The 15,262-nt window shown below is 38.1% G+C and overlaps 7 protein-coding genes across 8 annotated transcripts; 3 read left to right on the forward strand and 4 right to left on the reverse strand.

Moving 5' to 3' along the window:
- Nucleotides 1–71: 71 nt before the first annotated feature.
- LOC118435084 lies at nucleotides 72–2,303 on the reverse strand. Its single transcript, XM_035850270.1, has 4 exons — nucleotides 572–2,303; nucleotides 431–508; nucleotides 282–371; nucleotides 72–216 (listed from the first exon to the last, which is right to left on the reverse strand). Exons 1-4 carry the CDS (start codon nucleotides 1,688–1,690, stop codon nucleotides 142–144), a joined length of 1,362 nt encoding a protein of 453 aa, XP_035706163.1. The 5' UTR covers nucleotides 1,691–2,303; the 3' UTR covers nucleotides 72–141.
- A 188-nt stretch (nucleotides 2,304–2,491) lies between these two features.
- On the forward strand, nucleotides 2,492–4,085 carry LOC110846292 (epoxide hydrolase 4). The gene is made up of 5 exons (XM_022092989.2): nucleotides 2,492–2,852; nucleotides 2,913–3,037; nucleotides 3,105–3,386; nucleotides 3,459–3,598; nucleotides 3,670–4,085. Exons 1-5 carry the CDS (start codon nucleotides 2,637–2,639, stop codon nucleotides 3,930–3,932), a joined length of 1,026 nt encoding a protein of 341 aa, XP_021948681.1. The 5' UTR covers nucleotides 2,492–2,636; the 3' UTR covers nucleotides 3,933–4,085.
- A 281-nt stretch (nucleotides 4,086–4,366) lies between these two features.
- LOC110846583 (epoxide hydrolase 4) lies at nucleotides 4,367–5,801 on the forward strand. The gene is made up of 5 exons (XM_022093382.2): nucleotides 4,367–4,677; nucleotides 4,737–4,861; nucleotides 4,917–5,198; nucleotides 5,275–5,414; nucleotides 5,473–5,801. Exons 1-5 carry the CDS (start codon nucleotides 4,468–4,470, stop codon nucleotides 5,736–5,738), a joined length of 1,023 nt encoding a protein of 340 aa, XP_021949074.1. The 5' UTR covers nucleotides 4,367–4,467; the 3' UTR covers nucleotides 5,739–5,801.
- A 501-nt stretch (nucleotides 5,802–6,302) lies between these two features.
- Nucleotides 6,303–10,326, reverse strand: LOC110846312 (histidine ammonia-lyase). Its single transcript, XM_022093012.2, has 21 exons — nucleotides 9,772–10,326; nucleotides 9,618–9,702; nucleotides 9,524–9,558; nucleotides 9,397–9,465; nucleotides 9,264–9,330; nucleotides 9,175–9,202; nucleotides 9,024–9,098; nucleotides 8,894–8,966; nucleotides 8,761–8,827; nucleotides 8,548–8,651; nucleotides 8,419–8,478; nucleotides 8,278–8,352; nucleotides 7,961–8,221; nucleotides 7,801–7,896; nucleotides 7,599–7,738; nucleotides 7,396–7,540; nucleotides 7,247–7,333; nucleotides 7,071–7,183; nucleotides 6,875–7,005; nucleotides 6,696–6,813; nucleotides 6,303–6,631 (listed from the first exon to the last, which is right to left on the reverse strand). Exons 1-21 carry the CDS (start codon nucleotides 9,824–9,826, stop codon nucleotides 6,392–6,394), a joined length of 2,124 nt encoding a protein of 707 aa, XP_021948704.1. The 5' UTR covers nucleotides 9,827–10,326; the 3' UTR covers nucleotides 6,303–6,391.
- Nucleotides 10,327–10,688: 362 nt separating this feature from the next.
- LOC110846661 (lysosomal Pro-X carboxypeptidase) lies at nucleotides 10,689–12,879 on the forward strand. The gene is made up of 9 exons (XM_022093481.2): nucleotides 10,689–10,954; nucleotides 11,023–11,268; nucleotides 11,335–11,464; nucleotides 11,528–11,576; nucleotides 11,640–11,797; nucleotides 11,869–12,041; nucleotides 12,110–12,274; nucleotides 12,329–12,516; nucleotides 12,582–12,879. Exons 1-9 carry the CDS (start codon nucleotides 10,850–10,852, stop codon nucleotides 12,820–12,822), a joined length of 1,455 nt encoding a protein of 484 aa, XP_021949173.1. The 5' UTR covers nucleotides 10,689–10,849; the 3' UTR covers nucleotides 12,823–12,879.
- On the reverse strand, nucleotides 12,811–14,289 carry LOC110846662 (glucan 1,3-beta-glucosidase). 2 transcript variants are annotated; one of them, XM_022093482.2, is made up of 4 exons: nucleotides 13,924–14,287; nucleotides 13,778–13,861; nucleotides 13,178–13,711; nucleotides 12,811–13,119 (listed from the first exon to the last, which is right to left on the reverse strand). In XM_022093482.2, the coding sequence occupies exons 1-4, from the start codon at nucleotides 14,066–14,068 to the stop codon at nucleotides 12,869–12,871; spliced, it is 1,014 nt and encodes a 337-aa protein (XP_021949174.1). In that variant the 5' UTR covers nucleotides 14,069–14,287; the 3' UTR covers nucleotides 12,811–12,868. The 2 variants fall into 2 exon arrangements, with proteins under 2 accessions (XP_021949174.1, XP_035706164.1); XM_035850271.1 differs by lacking the exon at nucleotides 13,778–13,861 and having other exon boundaries at nucleotides 13,924–14,289.
- Nucleotides 14,290–14,465: 176 nt separating this feature from the next.
- Nucleotides 14,466–15,241, reverse strand: LOC110847422. The gene is made up of 3 exons (XM_022094362.2): nucleotides 15,087–15,241; nucleotides 14,937–15,012; nucleotides 14,466–14,860 (listed from the first exon to the last, which is right to left on the reverse strand). Exons 1-3 carry the CDS (start codon nucleotides 15,087–15,089, stop codon nucleotides 14,625–14,627), a joined length of 315 nt encoding a protein of 104 aa, XP_021950054.1. The 5' UTR covers nucleotides 15,090–15,241; the 3' UTR covers nucleotides 14,466–14,624.
- Between the last annotated feature and the right edge of the window lie 21 nt (nucleotides 15,242–15,262).

The raw sequence follows: 15,262 nt of genomic DNA on the forward strand, positions 1-15,262 counted from the left end.
AGTCCAGCTTCTTTTCTTTTTCATGTTCAAGGATGAATCGGGATCTACACGTGCAAGGAAAACTTCTTGTGTAAATAAAACAACCAATCAATTTAGTTTATTTAATTTTCTAATATTTACAACTACAGATTACACACAAATTTATTTTGGTTGTCGATATTCTGCATGATGAAACTGCAGAGCGACAAATACGTACGTGGTCATAATTGCAAAAACCTGTAACACAAAACATCGCAAATATCTGTAAGTCACATTATGATAAATGCACTAATCTATTTTACCGAAATGGAGGTATTCCTTCTTAATTGAAAGTAATTTCCGGGTGAAATTAGAACTGGAATTTTTCTTAATTGCTTCAATGACGCATCAATCTATAAGTTGATAAATAAATTAATATCAAAACTAAAACTTAACAAATGAACAAACAAACCTTAATAAAATTATGCAAATCATGCTGCGGATCCAAACTCAACGATTTACAAGACACATTCATCAGTGCGGAATTTGCCTAAAAATATCAAAAAAATATCAATTTCCAAATCTGCATTACCAAAATTTAAAAAAATCCCACCTTCTCAAAAATAACCGAAGACACATCGCAGATCAAAACAATGCTGATGACATCCAACACTGTCCACCCACCCGCAACGACGCTCCCCAAATCCAAACCTTTCTTAATCACTGTGCTGATAAATACGAAAAAATGTAGGATCCAAAACAAGCAACTTGCAAATAAAATAACGGCTAGATTTATTTTAAAAGTTGAATTAAAATCCTTCACCACTGATCCCAATTTTCTATACAAATTAACAAAATTGGACACATTCATCAAAATTTCATCGTTCTGCAACATGGGCAATTTCGAGTCGTTATTATTCGCTGGTACTTTTTCAAAATTCTGCCTGTCCTCCACCACACTCGACATCAAGTCGCTAGATCCCTCGCCAAATATCTCCAACAAAGTAAACCCAACACCGATACATTTCCCAATTGAAACGAACCAATAAATCAGAACGGAATGATAAACTGATAAACCGTGACAAAAAATCGTTGCCCCAATAAAAACGACGATATCCAACAAATTATGCCCACCACTTTTTGTGACCATCGTCATCAAGAGATTTCCCATCATAATAAACATTCCAAGTTGAAATAGAACCAAACAAATTCCAATATATTTAATATGATTCTCATTTTTGGCCAATTTTTTACGAACAGATTCCAATATTTGGTCCTGATTTTGATTATGGTTTACAAATTGATAGTTTCCAAAGGCAGAGCATATTTCAGCCATAACGGAGCTAAAATTGTGGTAAAATTTAATAAATTTGTGTCTCAACAAGAATGAAATTAGTTTGTTCAACATGTGGCTGAGAATTAAGGTGTTGATCATCACACCATATGCAAATTTCTCTGCAGAACTCCAATTCTTTTCTGCGAATTCGTCGTGGTGAGATGAATTAAGCCAGCAAAAAGTATAACAAACTAATCCAGATAATAGCTGACAAAGTAAATTTATAGTTGGGAATCCACATCGAGGGAAATATAGGTGGTGGTCCGGAGTGAAATATAAAGGTAGATATCCAGCCCATTGGACAAGTAGAGTTGATTTTCTTAATGAAAAACGAATTAGTCGCAGGAAATGGACAGATTCGATAAAAATTTGGTTAGATTTTAGGGTGAGCTCCATTTTTCAGAATTTAATTTATGGTGGAAATATATGACTAACAATTTTGGGGACTCTTTCCGGAGAGAAGATTGAACTATATCTGAGGAACTTTCATTGGAAATAGTCACATGAATAAACGTACTCTTCATAATTAAGTGATCGATACCAATTAGTTTTGGGTGTGTATTGTTTCCTCCACTTTTACTGATTAGTTCTATTTTTGTGTAAATAAATTGCATGTTCCCCGTTAATCGATGTCGCATCAAATTCGTACCCAATGCAGGTTAGCAAAAACATGGATATTTAATTCCTCAATTTAATACTTAATTGAAGCTTCTGATATTGCATGACCCGCGGATGACCTGCACCACACGTTCAACATGTGCCGAGACCATATTTTAGGGCTGTGGTGCCACGTCTAATAAGGAGATGATTCATAGTTTTTTGTTTATACAAGCTATTACCAAGTTATGAGAGGCATGAAATTAGATTATTGAGGGTACGACGAGGTAGTTTTACATATTTCTTATGTGTGTGTGAATAGATTACTTCCTCCAACACCTAAACTGACGAAAAGTGCACCATGATCAAGTGAACTTTGCTTTGCCATCGAATATAAATAATATGACGATATGTACATATTCCTCTCTGATGCAGGGAATCTAATGAGTTCAATGTTGATAATGGTCTCATCATGCATATGATTTTACATGTCTCGTGTTTGTCAATTGTGGATGTGATAAAAGTCCGGGTTGAGATATTACACGAGTCTGTATGTGGAATGATGAACCACGAACTTAAAGTCCAGAATAATGAGTCTCCTCCAGTTATCAGACGAGTAGAACAAGCAATTCAAAGTCAGTGCACACTGATTTTCAACAGGATTCCCCAACTACTCGAGAGTAACGAGTAGATTAGAGAAATATTAGGAGAATCGTACATTTTCACGAGAAAATCAAAAACGAAAATGTTTTTCCAGTGTTTAATAAACGCAGTGAAATATGTAATCGTAACGAGCATTGTTTACGCCATAGCTTTGTTTTACGGCTGGGTCACTCTAATCTCCGTATCAATCAAGTGGTTTCGAACGGGGAATAAATTTTGGTACGTGAAGGAACGCACCTTGCCACCCCGATGTCTTAACGATATTTCTTACGGCAGACATGCATTCATTCAGCTCCAGGTGGATACATATTTTTTAAATAATCTTTATTGTTTGGTAATAATTTGTGGTAAATTTCAGGACATTCGCCTTCATTATGTTGAGAATGGTGACAGATCAAAACCATTGATGTTGCTGGTTCATGGATTTCCCGAATTCTGGTTCACGTGGAGGAAGCAACTCCAACATTTCTCAAAAACACATTGGTATTTATTACAAGAAACACCAATATTTTAACTATTTTACAAAGTCACTTATGAAAACGCACTGCAGGGTTGTAGCTCTGGATCTCCGTGGATATGGTGATTCCGACCGCCCAGGACGCGTATCAGATTACAAAATGGAATTACTCGTACAGGATATTTACACCTTTGTAAAAGCACTAAAAAGGGACAAATGCATCCTAGTTGGTCATGATTGGGGTGGTGCAATCTCTTGGGTCGTGGCCTCCACTTGTCCAGATCTGGTCGAAAAATTGGTCATCCTCAACGCTCCTCATCCATCTGCAATGGCTCTCAAATTGAAAAGTTCCCTTCAACAATTCTTCAAATCCTGGTATATTTTCTTTTTAACTGATAAAATTTGTCAGACAAATATGTACTAATCATATTTTTGTGTTCTCATAAGGTACATATTCTTCTTTCAATTAAGATGGATCCCGGAATTGTGCTACAGGACGAACGATCTCCTCGTTTTCGACAAATTATTTGGTGACTCCATATCCGAGGAAGACATGGAAGGATACAAATACAATTGGGCGAAGAAGGGTAAAAAACTAAGTTACCTAATCAGGAAACTGTGTAAAAAATAAATTACCAAAAAATCCCCACAATTTCAGGAGCGTGGACACCCCCGATAAATTATTATCGAAATATTCTCAACGCCAAGCTTCTTCTGAACCCGAGGGTGCTTCCAGCCGTAGTTGCGCCATCCTTGATAGTTTGGGGGGAGAACGATCTCGCTCTGGAAAAGGAATTGGCAGAGCTGTCTCGGCCATACGTGCGGAATTTACAAATTGAATACATTCCTGGTGCTAGTCATTTTGTACAACATGATAAACCCGATCTAGTTAATAGCGTAATTGAGGATTTCGTTAGATGAGGTTCTACAAGTATTTAGTTGTAATAAGGAAATGAGTAATAAGGAATGTGTGATTGATATGATGGTTTTCTTGCTTGGTTGAATTTGGGTCTGTAATTTATTGCGTTGAATGGCTATGTAATAAAAAAATATGTGAAATAATAACAATGTCAATTATCATCGGCATCGGTTGGAAAACTCCATAATTTTCATTCCATCATCATTGATTGGGTTACTAAACTGCACAATCATCACCATCCATGCCTAAAGTAGAGATAGAGTGATGATGGTGAAGTATGCAACGTATAATAAAAAGTTAATCCTTGGACTTGGACTTCCAAATGACCAACACATATGTAACTAACATCATCATTAATAGAACTGCATGATGGATGACTACACACTAAATGTATATCATGGAATCATTTATCGGATATTATGTACAGCTGGAATGCTACGACTATTTCATGGATCCCATTTCTACACGAGGAGTGTCAGGTGACACATTCTCATCATTTAGCAATAATTAAGAATTAAAATTAAAATACAGTCAAAAATGGAAGCGATAAAAAATTTCGCAAAATCTACCATTGTAACGCTGGCTATTTTGAGCATTGGATTATTTTACACGGTGCTCGTAGCGATTGGAATGCTGGTGAAATCGTTGTACAAGGGAAAGGATTACTGGTACATTAAGGACAGGACGCTGCCCCCACTGATTCTGCAAGACCCCGCGTGGGGTCGTCATTCCCATGTTTCATTGAAGGTGAGATTTTGTAATTTACATAATCTATGAATAATTTTATATCTAATGTAATTTTATAGAGCGTAAAAATTCACTACGTGGAAAATGGGGATTGTAGCAAACCGCTCATGTTATTTGTCCATGGATTTCCTGAATTTTGGTTTAGTTGGAGACACCAACTGAAACATTTTGCGAAAGACTATTGGTAAGATTTGTTCACAATTTTGTGTAAATATATAAAACTGACAATAATTCTCAAGGGTGGTGGCGATCGACATGAGAGGTTATGGAGACTCGGACAAACCGTCGAAAGTTTCAGATTATAAAGCCAAAATGATAGAAAAAGACGTGGCGGATGTGGTCAAGGCGTTGCAAAAGGACAGGTGCATCCTGGTTGGTCACGACTGGGGTGGTATTATCTGTTGGGGTGTGGCTGCTAATTATCCAGAAATTGTGGAAAAATTGATCATCCTTAATGCTCCTCATCCATCCACGTTCAAGAAAAAAATGGAAAGCTCAATCAAACAGTTCTTAAAATCTTGGTATGATAATTGAATTATTTGCTTTTAAATACCGCAGATAAATAACACTTTTCTGGTGCGTTTTTGTATTTGTAAGGTATTGTTTTTGTTTTACGATCCCGTACGTGCCTGAAATATACTTCCGAACCCAAGATCTTGAAGTATTTCGGGACATGTTTGAAAACAAGTTGACGGAAGATGAGTTGGAGGCCTACAAATATAACTGGGGACGAAAAGGTTGCATCTTTAATTTCTACGTATTTCTTATCATTTAATGAATTTAACGTAATTCCAGGTGCATTTACTCCGCCCATAAATTATTATCGAAATGCAATGCATGCCTCGGATATTTTAAACCCCGTGAAATACCCCATCATCACATCGCCAACGCGAATTATTTGGGGAGAAAATGACCTCGCCCTCGACATAGAATTACCTTATCTTGCAAAATCTCACGTTAAGAATTTGGATATTCAAATTGTTCCTGGTGCTAGTCATTTTGTCCAGTCGGATCAACCCGATAAGGTTAACGAGCTAATTGAAAAGTTTGTTGGGTTGTAGTACAATTTATAATTGACTTTCTTTTAAAATTATGTAGACCGAATAAATTGTAGTCTTGCTGAATCGGTGGTGGTTTTCTTGCATATTTTGCATAGCTTCGATTTTGCAATTGATTGTTATTACGCATTTATGTCTCGTATATTGAGATTTAATTTGACATCTAACAAATCCATTGATTCTGTTTATTTACGGATTGCCCTAATTTTATTTCTCAAAGAGGAACAATTTGCTCAAGGATTATTGATAATCTCAGAACATGTCATATCAATGAATTCAAGGATCATGGAATTCGTGCCGGAAAGCTTTTGGGATTACACGCAGACACGAAGTTTACCTTGTTCATACGTTCGTTTGACATATTCTAAAGGAATTTGGACTCGGTTTAGCCTACATTTAAAATGGATGGAGTAATTCTAGCAAATCCTCAGTTGAAAATGCCCAATAAATGGCTGGTTTAAAAGGATGAAATTCAAACATTGCGAAATGTCACGGGTAAAGTTCGAGTGAAAATGCAGAGACCAAAGGTACATCTGTAAATAATTTTACACGACGCAATAAACCCGATAAGGACACGCATATCCGAATAATATTATTATTTAATTCCACTTCACTCAATAATCTACCCTCTTCACTTTCACTACTCATCCACCCATTTAATTGGCTGTGGCATCATTATTATCGCCTCCCGTACCGCTGCCCCCACCACCCGCCCCAACCGATGGGGTTTGATGCTTTCTTCCTCGTTTAGCCGGTGGTGGACTTGACCCAGGGAGAGAAGCGAGCTGCTGGTGATGGTGGTGATGATGCCCAGAAGAAGAGACAACTCGTGGACCACCCCCACGAAAAACGGTGGCTGTTGGACTGAAAACTTGAGCTTCCATGTTTTGCATGCTCTAATTAAACAAGTGTTTTTCTATTTAAGTGATGAATCTTGAACGGATAATAAGTTTCACGAACCTGAGAAGAGTTGTACTCTTCGATGTAGCCCCGAACCGACTGCCAAATTTTCTCTTCTTTCAGTAATTTGGTGACGTTGTCAATGTCGGGTGCCATGTAGCGGTCCCTGTCCCACGGTCTACGAAGAACAGAGGACCTTGTTAAGTCATTCTGCATAGTTGGTTATATTAAAAAATTACCTCGCCACCGACCGCACGACTCGATAAACTTCCTCCAGCGGCACCGTGGTCTTTAAGGGACGGAGAAATTCAATTGCTTGACACGCAGCCAAAAGTTCGATTGCAATCACTCGTTCCACATTTCGAATGACCTTTGAAGACCAGAAATTTGTTGGATTTACATACGTATGAATTTAATACTATTAAAAAATCTAACCATGAGAGCCTTTCTCGCAGCAAAGCCTCCCATTGAAACGTGATCCTCAGTGCCAGCACTGGTGCTCAAAGAGTCAACGGACGCTGGATGACAAAGAACTTTGTTCTCCGACACTGCATTTCAGAAATAATTGAATTATAAAACGTTGGAAATTATGGGCTTCAACTTTTACAAACCCAACGAAGCAGCCGTGCAATGGGCCATCATGAATCCGGAGTTTAATCCTCCGTCCTTGGTCAGGAATGCTGGGAGCTCGCTTAAAGCTTAATCGGAAGACAAATTTTACTAAGAATTAGTAAAAGTGAATGAGTAGTTAAATTCATACCTGGATTGACCAATCTTTCAATCCTTCGCTCACTCATTGAGCTAAGCTCATGTACTCCAATTGCCAAATAATCCAGAACTTTTGCGGGATATTCCCCATGAAAATTACCGGCTGAAATTATTTCATTCCGATCCGCAAACACGATCTGCAATCACAATTTTTCATTACATAAAGGGTAAACATTCTTAGTTCTAATTACTTACCGGATTATCCGTTGCACTGTTCATTTCAGTGACGATTACTTTTCGGACAAAATCAATCGTATCAATGACAATTCCGTGCACTTGGGGACAGCATCGGATGGTGTATGCGTCCTGCACTCGGTCACAGAATCGATGACTCGCTAAAATCAGAAGAAGTAATTTTCAGTTACACACGAGTAAAAAAACGATTAATTGGACCCACCAGCAATCTGAGACGGATATGTGGACGAGTGGAGCAACGCCCTCAGCCTTCGAGCAACGGTTGCTTGTCCTTTATGTGGCCTAATATCCTGGATTTCTAAAAAAATAAGACTTTTATTAAGTACACATTTCCATGAAAAATCTGAACCCACTGAACTGACCGCTATCGAAAGCTCGAGAAGTTCCTTTAAGCACTTCCAGCGTCAAGGCAGCCACGACATCGGCCTGTCTCGCAATGATCCCCGCTCTTTCGACGGCCTCCGCCCCGAGGGAAGTGATGAGCTGGGTGCCATTAATGAGAGCTAGTCCTTCCTTGGCGTGGAGTTGGATTGGGGTCAAGTTGTGAGCTTCAAGAACATATTTCGCTTCCCCCCATCCAGTGGCTGGACTCCACATTTTTCCTTCGCCCATCATTCCCAGGGCTGATTGGACAAGTTAAATTTAGTGAACTAGTGCAAAATCATTTTATTTTAAATACCCAAATGAGCGAGGGGAGCAAGATCCCCGCTGGCTCCGACCGTTCCTTGCTCTGGCACCCAAGATAGGCAGGATGCTGCTCAAAGAAGGATAAATTTTAGTGATTTTTAAAAATTATTTGAAATTTGTGAATTAATTAAACCATTGAAGGCGTCCACCAGTTGCATCAAGACTTTGAGAGAGACGCCACTGTGACCTTTAGCTGTAAGGTAACAATTATTTAATAACGTGCTTATCAGTGAAGCTATTCTATGAATAAACTAGTTCTCACCCAATACGTTAATTCGTAAAGCGAGTAACATTCGTGTTTTTTCTGGGGGCAGAGGATGACCAACTCCAGCCGAATGGGATCGGATTAGATTTTCTTGAAGCTGTCTGGAAATTATTATATTGGACTTAATATATTACATATATACATATTTAATTATATTGGATTTATTGCATGAATAATTTTGCAGATATTTAATGAAAAAATTAATAGTACAATAGCTTATCTGGCTCAATCACGGTCCTTGCGAACTTTCCGAACCCAGTTGTGATTCCATAGACGACTGGGAATATAATCACAATTTTAGACGCTTGTTTCGCAGTAAACAATGATATTTTTCAGTAATTACCTTTATTTTCCTGTAGAATTTTCTCAACTAAGATTCTTGCATCTTGTACTCTCTCCTTCGCTTCGGCAGAAATCTAGAAAAAATAGTTCAATAAACTCGGAAAATTACCAAACATGTGATAATCATGTACCTTAATTTTGTATCGACCACGCCCAAGTTGGAGTAAATCATCAGTAGCAAGACTGTTCCCATCAATGGTCATGTACTAATCGGAATTATTGCGGATTTTTGTATGATTTTTGCAAATAACATGTACTTATTTGTTAAAGAAATCTAAATACCTCTGTTGGCGTTTGATACGTTTTTGCACTAAAGAAAATATACGAAAAATGCATAAATTAAAAGTTTATATTAAAAATAAGCAACATACATTTGTTCCGGAACATATTTAATCTCGGCCTCATCCATGACGGGATTAGGCCAATCGCTTTCCAAAACTAAAAAGTGTAAGAAAACATTAACGCATAATATCTTAGAAAATCTTTAATTGAATTTGGACTCACCCACTGAAACGAAATCATTGTCGTCTAAAACGTCTTTAATAATATCTTCTGGATCTAATATTGCCCCGCCTGAATCAATTAAAAATATAAAGTTTTCCAACAATTTGTCACAAATAGTCAACCTCACCTCTTGTCTTTCTCACTTCCGACACCACTTCCTTTCTGTTGGCAAACTAAATCAGTAAAAAAAATTCTTAACCAAATATTGGAGTTAATTTTACCTGATCGGGAAGGAAGGCGATGCAGGCATCAATCTCTGGTAACGTTTCAGAGCCTCGTCAGCCAAACCTTTTACGGTCAACTTGCCTGGAAAAATTATCACAAAATCAGTATCAAATATTGATCACCCCAATTTAATTATCAAAAAAATCGCACCATCCCTGCAAGGAATGTGGAACCACTCCCCACGAACACGGGCTGAGATTTTCATTTTCTTATTTTCCCCAAAACTCCCACAACTGACTCATCAACTCACGTCCAAAAGGGTACTGAATAAAAATTTGACCCAAACTAGACTAGCGAAGAAGACGTGAGACCAAAGCGTCATAAAATTGTTGTTGCTGACTGTCATCCGTTGGGTTTGATTGGTGGAAATGACATAAAATAAAATTCCAATTTCGATTCCCATTCAATTTAGTTCCTGATCTGACATGCATTCATGCCGATCTTAACTTTTCCATCTCTCCACAAAAACCTCGTGTACATTTGAGTTATGAGCCGGCGTCCGTACCGCAAAGTCAATGAGTTTGATCCTGCAGTAATTTTAGAAGATTGTCGATGAGAAATTTGGGTATGCAAGAAAGTACAAGTCGGCAGATGCCGATGTGAGATTGGTTGATTTTATGGGATGTTGAGTCATTAATAATGTAATGTCAAGTAATTAATTAAGGCAATAAAATTAATTCCTTCGTCTGAATTTCAAAATTTCATGCTTTAGCCAGATCCTGGTTAAATTATTAGCGTTGAACAACCTCACAGGAGGTAATTATATGCGTTGCAATAGATTCTCAAGTTAAATAATAATTCACATTTAGCTCATTATGTAGATGATTTCTTTATTCAAATGCAATTCGTCCTCTCTTCCAGCCCAGCCACTTCTTATCCGGTTATTAGAATGCCCAAAGGATAATCTGATGAAGTTGAGCAAGAGGAGTCGTAAAAATATCCAAATGCTGTAAGACAGACAGACCATGAGAATATCAACCAAAGCCACACAACCTCCTCCTTTTAAGTATTAAATGACTGTTAATTTTATGCCTAATGATCGTTATACATATGCTGCCGTATAGCCAACAAATGCGGATATGAATAATAAGGTTCGCATTAGGATTTAACTTTATACAGTTGATATGCTTTTCGTTGTCTGTTTGATTACTAGTTTTGACATTTGGTCAAATCATAAGTTTAATTCAGTCTTCGCAGTTAGTAAATAATTTAATAGAATTAATTAAAAATGTCGATAAAAGTGTGCATATTTTTAGGAATTATTACATTCCTTAGCCCAATTTACTTATCCAAAGGAGATTATATTTTTGCGACGGATTATTACGAAGTTCCGGTAAGAAATTTATTTTCAAAGGTCAGAATTTAGATTAATTAAGTCTTACAATTTTTAACGTTGATTAGGTCGATCACTTTTCATACGCGAGGAATGAAACGTTTAAAATAAAGTATTTGTACAATGACACATACTGGAATCGGACGGGAAACGGGCCAATTTTCTTTTACACTGGAAACGAGGGATTAATTGAAGTTTTTGCTCAAAATACAGGACTGATGTGGGATTTAGCACCACAATTTGGTGCGTTACTGTTATTCGCAGAACATCGATATTATGGAGCATCAATGCCATTCGGAAATGATTCGTTTAGCGTGAGTGGTATTATTTCATGGCTTACTTTAATAATTTTTTGTGAATAAATCAAATTGCTTTGTCAGTCCCCAGATAAGTCGGGGTACTTGACTTCGGAACAAGCTCTGGCAGATTTCGCTCAATTTCTAACTTGGTATCGAACCAGCGAAGGCGCAGAGAAAAGTCCAATCATTGCATTTGGAGGGTCGTACGGAGGTAGACGTTTTTCTTTTCGTTGGTAATTTTTGAGTGGTTTTAATTCTTAAAATTTCTATTCAGGGATGTTAACGGCTTGGATGAGAATGAAATATCCGCACATTATTGCTGGGTTAGTAATTAAGCTAGAAATGTAAACAATTTTTTAAAGTAAAATATGTTAACAAAATCTCAGCGGAATAGCGGCATCAGCTCCCATAGCCCAATTTCAAGGCCTAACTCCATGCAATAAGTATGGACAAATCGTATCTGCAGACTTTCAACGGGTTGGAATTAACTGTTTTAAGACGATTCGAAAATCATGGGGCATTATTAACTCGTTTGGAGAGAATGGTCGTTTTTTACTATTATTCAACTTCCTAATGAATAAGTTTGACTAATTTTAGCATTAAAATAATGTAAAGATGGAGGACGAGGATGGATTTCAAAGACATTTCGACTTTGCAAACATCTCGAAACGAAGGACGACGTAGAGCAGTTCAAGGAATGGTTGGTGGACGTGTACGGATATTTGGCCATGATTGACTATCCATACGAAAATTCATTTTTGGAACCTGTCCCAGGCAATCCAGTTCGGGTAAATATTTGCAGCAACAAATGTTAATATTCTTACCCAAATTTTCATAGTTTCGTCTTAAATTTTAGGCCGTCTGTAATCTCTTGAGTGATCCAAATGAGAGTGGAAAAGTTCTTTTGAGATCCATTTTCAAAGGAGTGAGCATTTACTTTAATTACACTGGTCAATCGAAATGTTTGGACTTTACTGACGAAGCTACAGGGGATTTGAACGCTGGTGGATGGGATTTCCAGGTAAAACAAGAATCAAACCAAAATGATGGGTTAATAAGTAATTTATCCCGACAGGCATGCACGGAAATGATAATGCCGATTTGTTACGATGGTCAAACTGACATGTTTGAACCAAATCCTTGGAATTTAACTCACTATTCGGACGATTGCTTTTCAAGATTCGGTGTCAGACCTGATCCTAAAGTGGCAGAGTTGATCTACGGGGGCAGAGATATCAGTGCAGCTTCAAATATCGTTTTCAGGTGAGATTTCCAATATTTCGAAGTATTAACCATGCAAATATGTAACAAGAATTATTAAAATACAGCAACGGTCTTCTCGACCCTTGGTACGGCGGCGGCATGTTGAACAACTTGTCCTCCACTCTGATCGCTGTCGTGATCCCAGAAGGAGCGCATCATCTCGACCTTCGAAGTTCGCATCCGAAAGACCCCGCGAGTGTGGTCACGGCAAGAAAAATTGAAGCAGGCGAGATCAAAAAGTGGATTGCCGAATTTCATGAGAAGCATGAGAAACAGAATTTGTACTACTCGTCATTAGAGATGTAAATTATTCGCATTTATTGTCCAGCCAGAAATATAAATTAAATTAAAATCACTGATAAACTTGTCCCGTGGCCTTTTCAATGTATCTGGCTTCGTTGTTATTCGGCCTGTACCACCACCCGAAATGCTTCTCGCCTTCCATCCCCGTTTTCCAGGGTTCGTCAAATGCTTCAAACATTTGAACCTTAACTCGATTAGCGGATGACCAATCTCTCATCCCTTCCCAAAATCGTTTCTCATTTTCAATCGTGTTTACAGCATTGTTAAAAGTTTCTCCCTCTGACGCCCATCCAGTCTCACCTGATAAGCAACATTTTATTTTATAAAAGTCATAATCACGATGGATTCATTTCCTCACCAATAATAACTTCCAATTGTGGATTCGTCCTCCAAAAACCATCGCGTGCGCTGTAATACGCATCTGAAATGGCCTGAACGGCTCTCGCTGGATCATTCGCGTTGTACGGTGGATACAAATTGCACATGATAAAATCTGATTCGGCTGCAATTTGTTGTAAAATAGCTTGATTATTCCCTCCCCATATTTCGCCACAGGTATGAACTCGCGTTCCAACGCGAAGATTCATCCCATGCGCACGCGCCTTGTTGTCTCGAATCATTTGAAGTACTCTCGGCCCATTGCTGGAGTCCGTGACGAATTCGTTCGTGAAAACCAAACCCCACACGGTTCCACCGAAAATGGTGTTGGCGTCTTGTGCAGCAGAGAAAGCATTGTTGATTTCACGTGACATTAATCCTCCATCGTCATGTTGGTAAATTCCTTGAGAGACGGAAAGAACGACGGAATTGTGGTCACGATTTATGTGGGCGGCGGCTCGAGAGATTAAACAGTTGCTGTCACACTGATCCCAATTTTTCCCGTTGTTGTAAGCTGGTAATTTTATGAAGAAATTTTATGTTAAAAAATATAGTGCAGAGGTTGAGAGGCAACGCTTACATGCGACGCCCATGCCATAGCTGGAAACAGCGTTGTGTTTTGTGAGGACGATGGAAAGCATTTGTTTTATTTCTTCCAAAGTGTCTGGGATTTCAAATTAGCGTTAATTATAATTAAGATTAATAAATTACACTTATTCCACTTACATGTATCCCAATTTGGAAAAGGGGCATTTTTCACGTATGGGGAGAAGGCTACCCCAAAGTAGTTAATAACTTGAGCAGTGGTGAGTAGTTGTGGGGAAAATGACACTAAAATCCCAAAAAATAGTAAAAATCGAAGGAACGCCATGGTTGTGGACGGAATTGAGATGTTGAATCCAAGATCACCCAGTTTTATAGGACGAAATAGAATTGATTTATTGTTTCCCGAGAAAAGTGCCAGATAAAACCACAACGAAATTGATCCACGCCCATTGTCCCTGCTTTTCCACTTAATTCACAACTGTCACTGCATTGTGCTCTTATTGATGTTTGTGGTTGCACAATTTGCAGACGGTGTGAGTCAAATTATGATAAATTCTACGGGGTACGAAATGACGAAATTATTCATTTCGTGGAAACTCATTACAGCATATTTGCAATATTTGTATATGGAGAGTAATACGTCCCATCTGTCAAACTGCAACTGTTTATGCATATGCTTTGTTGTCCATGCAAATTAAATATTTATCTGTGAAACAAGTTAATCTCAATAATAAATATTTGTGTGTCACAAATTTTACTTGTCATTTTAATCACGGGTATATTTTCTGTAAACGATATATACAAAACAATTCTAAGAATCTTCTAAATAATAAAAGCTACGCGTTTAATATAAGCGATTTTTTTTGTGGAAATTGGAATTTTCATGTGTAAATTCCAAACTCATGATCAATGACCGGATTGGGCCTGATCTGTTGCTGAGCTGGTGGCGATGTTCCGAACTGTGCTTGGACGGCTTCTGTGATGGACACACGTCGAACCATCTCCGGTTGACCATTGGGCTGGTTTTGTTGGGGTTTCATGACCGGAATTGCTGCCGGTACAGGGTTCGCGTCCGATTCCGAGAGGGAAGACGACCTTCGGAATAATCGGCCAAGAACTGAAATCATAAATGGTAACGATTAAACTCTTAATTTTCATAATATTTTTTTAGAATAATATTAAAGCAAACTCACGACTTGGGCGTCTCTCGGCCAGCACGGGGTCCGTTGGGGGGTTGCTCATCACGTAAGTCCTCGCTTCTCGGGCGTCCTGTTAAATGAAATAAGAAATTATTTAACCAATCAATTTACTTAAAATTTAGTAAACTTCCCAATTTTAATTACCATTTTCCTTATTTATCAAAAACAAAAAGGTTCCAAGCGTATGGCGTAAATAGCGTTTTGTTTGTCAACAGACGTGCGGTGATTCTAAAAATAGATCTTGTACGACGACTTTCCTGGAGAGCAGTGGTATCGGCTGGAGACGGGGCCGCTATTTTAACCCCTGAAAGACCGGAGCA

This window comes from Folsomia candida, unplaced genomic scaffold (assembly GCF_002217175.1).
Source record: "Folsomia candida strain VU population unplaced genomic scaffold, ASM221717v1 Fcan01_Sc003, whole genome shotgun sequence".
In the NCBI taxonomy this organism is placed as follows: domain Eukaryota; kingdom Metazoa; phylum Arthropoda; class Collembola; order Entomobryomorpha; family Isotomidae; genus Folsomia; species Folsomia candida.

Bases quoted from the DNA above. Each gene is read 5' to 3' on its own strand.
- LOC110847422 (XM_022094362.2), bottom strand. The intron at 14,861-14,936 runs GTGAGTTTGCTT...TTATGATTTCAG, and splicing joins GGCCGAGAGACGCCCAAGTC to TTCTTGGCCGATTATTCCGA.
- LOC118435084 (XM_035850270.1), bottom strand. From the start codon at position 1,690: ATGGAGCTCACCCTAAAATCTAACCAAATTTTTATCGAATCTGTCCAT. The intron at 509-571 runs GTGGGATTTTTT...TGATATTTTTAG, and splicing joins CTTCGGTTATTTTTGAGAAG to GCAAATTCCGCACTGATGAA. The intron at 217-281 runs GTAAAATAGATT...TTTGTGTTACAG, and splicing joins GAAGGAATACCTCCATTTCG to GTTTTTGCAATTATGACCAC.
- LOC110846292 (XM_022092989.2), top strand. From the start codon at position 2,637: ATGTTTTTCCAGTGTTTAATAAACGCAGTGAAATATGTAATCGTAACG. The intron at 3,387-3,458 runs GTATATTTTCTT...TGTTCTCATAAG, and splicing joins CAACAATTCTTCAAATCCTG to GTACATATTCTTCTTTCAAT. The intron at 3,599-3,669 runs GTAAAAAACTAA...CCACAATTTCAG, and splicing joins ATACAATTGGGCGAAGAAGG to GAGCGTGGACACCCCCGATA.
- LOC110846583 (XM_022093382.2), top strand. From the start codon at position 4,468: ATGGAAGCGATAAAAAATTTCGCAAAATCTACCATTGTAACGCTGGCT. The intron at 5,199-5,274 runs GTATGATAATTG...TGTATTTGTAAG, and splicing joins AAACAGTTCTTAAAATCTTG to GTATTGTTTTTGTTTTACGA. The intron at 5,415-5,472 runs GTTGCATCTTTA...ACGTAATTCCAG, and splicing joins ATATAACTGGGGACGAAAAG to GTGCATTTACTCCGCCCATA.
- LOC110846661 (XM_022093481.2), top strand. From the start codon at position 10,850: ATGTCGATAAAAGTGTGCATATTTTTAGGAATTATTACATTCCTTAGC. The intron at 11,798-11,868 runs GTCGTTTTTTAC...AATAATGTAAAG, and splicing joins TAACTCGTTTGGAGAGAATG to ATGGAGGACGAGGATGGATT. The intron at 12,042-12,109 runs GTAAATATTTGC...CTTAAATTTTAG, and splicing joins TCCCAGGCAATCCAGTTCGG to GCCGTCTGTAATCTCTTGAG.
- LOC110846312 (XM_022093012.2), bottom strand. From the start codon at position 9,826: ATGAAAATCTCAGCCCGTGTTCGTGGGGAGTGGTTCCACATTCCTTGC. The intron at 9,703-9,771 runs GTGCGATTTTTT...TAATTTTTCCAG, and splicing joins CCACATTCCTTGCAGGGATG to GCAAGTTGACCGTAAAAGGT. The intron at 8,652-8,760 runs GTACTATTAATT...AATAATTTCCAG, and splicing joins ATTGAGCCAGATAAGCTATT to ACAGCTTCAAGAAAATCTAA.
- LOC110846662 (XM_022093482.2), bottom strand. From the start codon at position 14,068: ATGGCGTTCCTTCGATTTTTACTATTTTTTGGGATTTTAGTGTCATTT. The intron at 13,862-13,923 runs GTAAGTGGAATA...TTGAAATCCCAG, and splicing joins TTTTCCAAATTGGGATACAT to ACACTTTGGAAGAAATAAAA. The intron at 13,712-13,777 runs GTAAGCGTTGCC...TAAAATTACCAG, and splicing joins CTATGGCATGGGCGTCGCAT to CTTACAACAACGGGAAAAAT.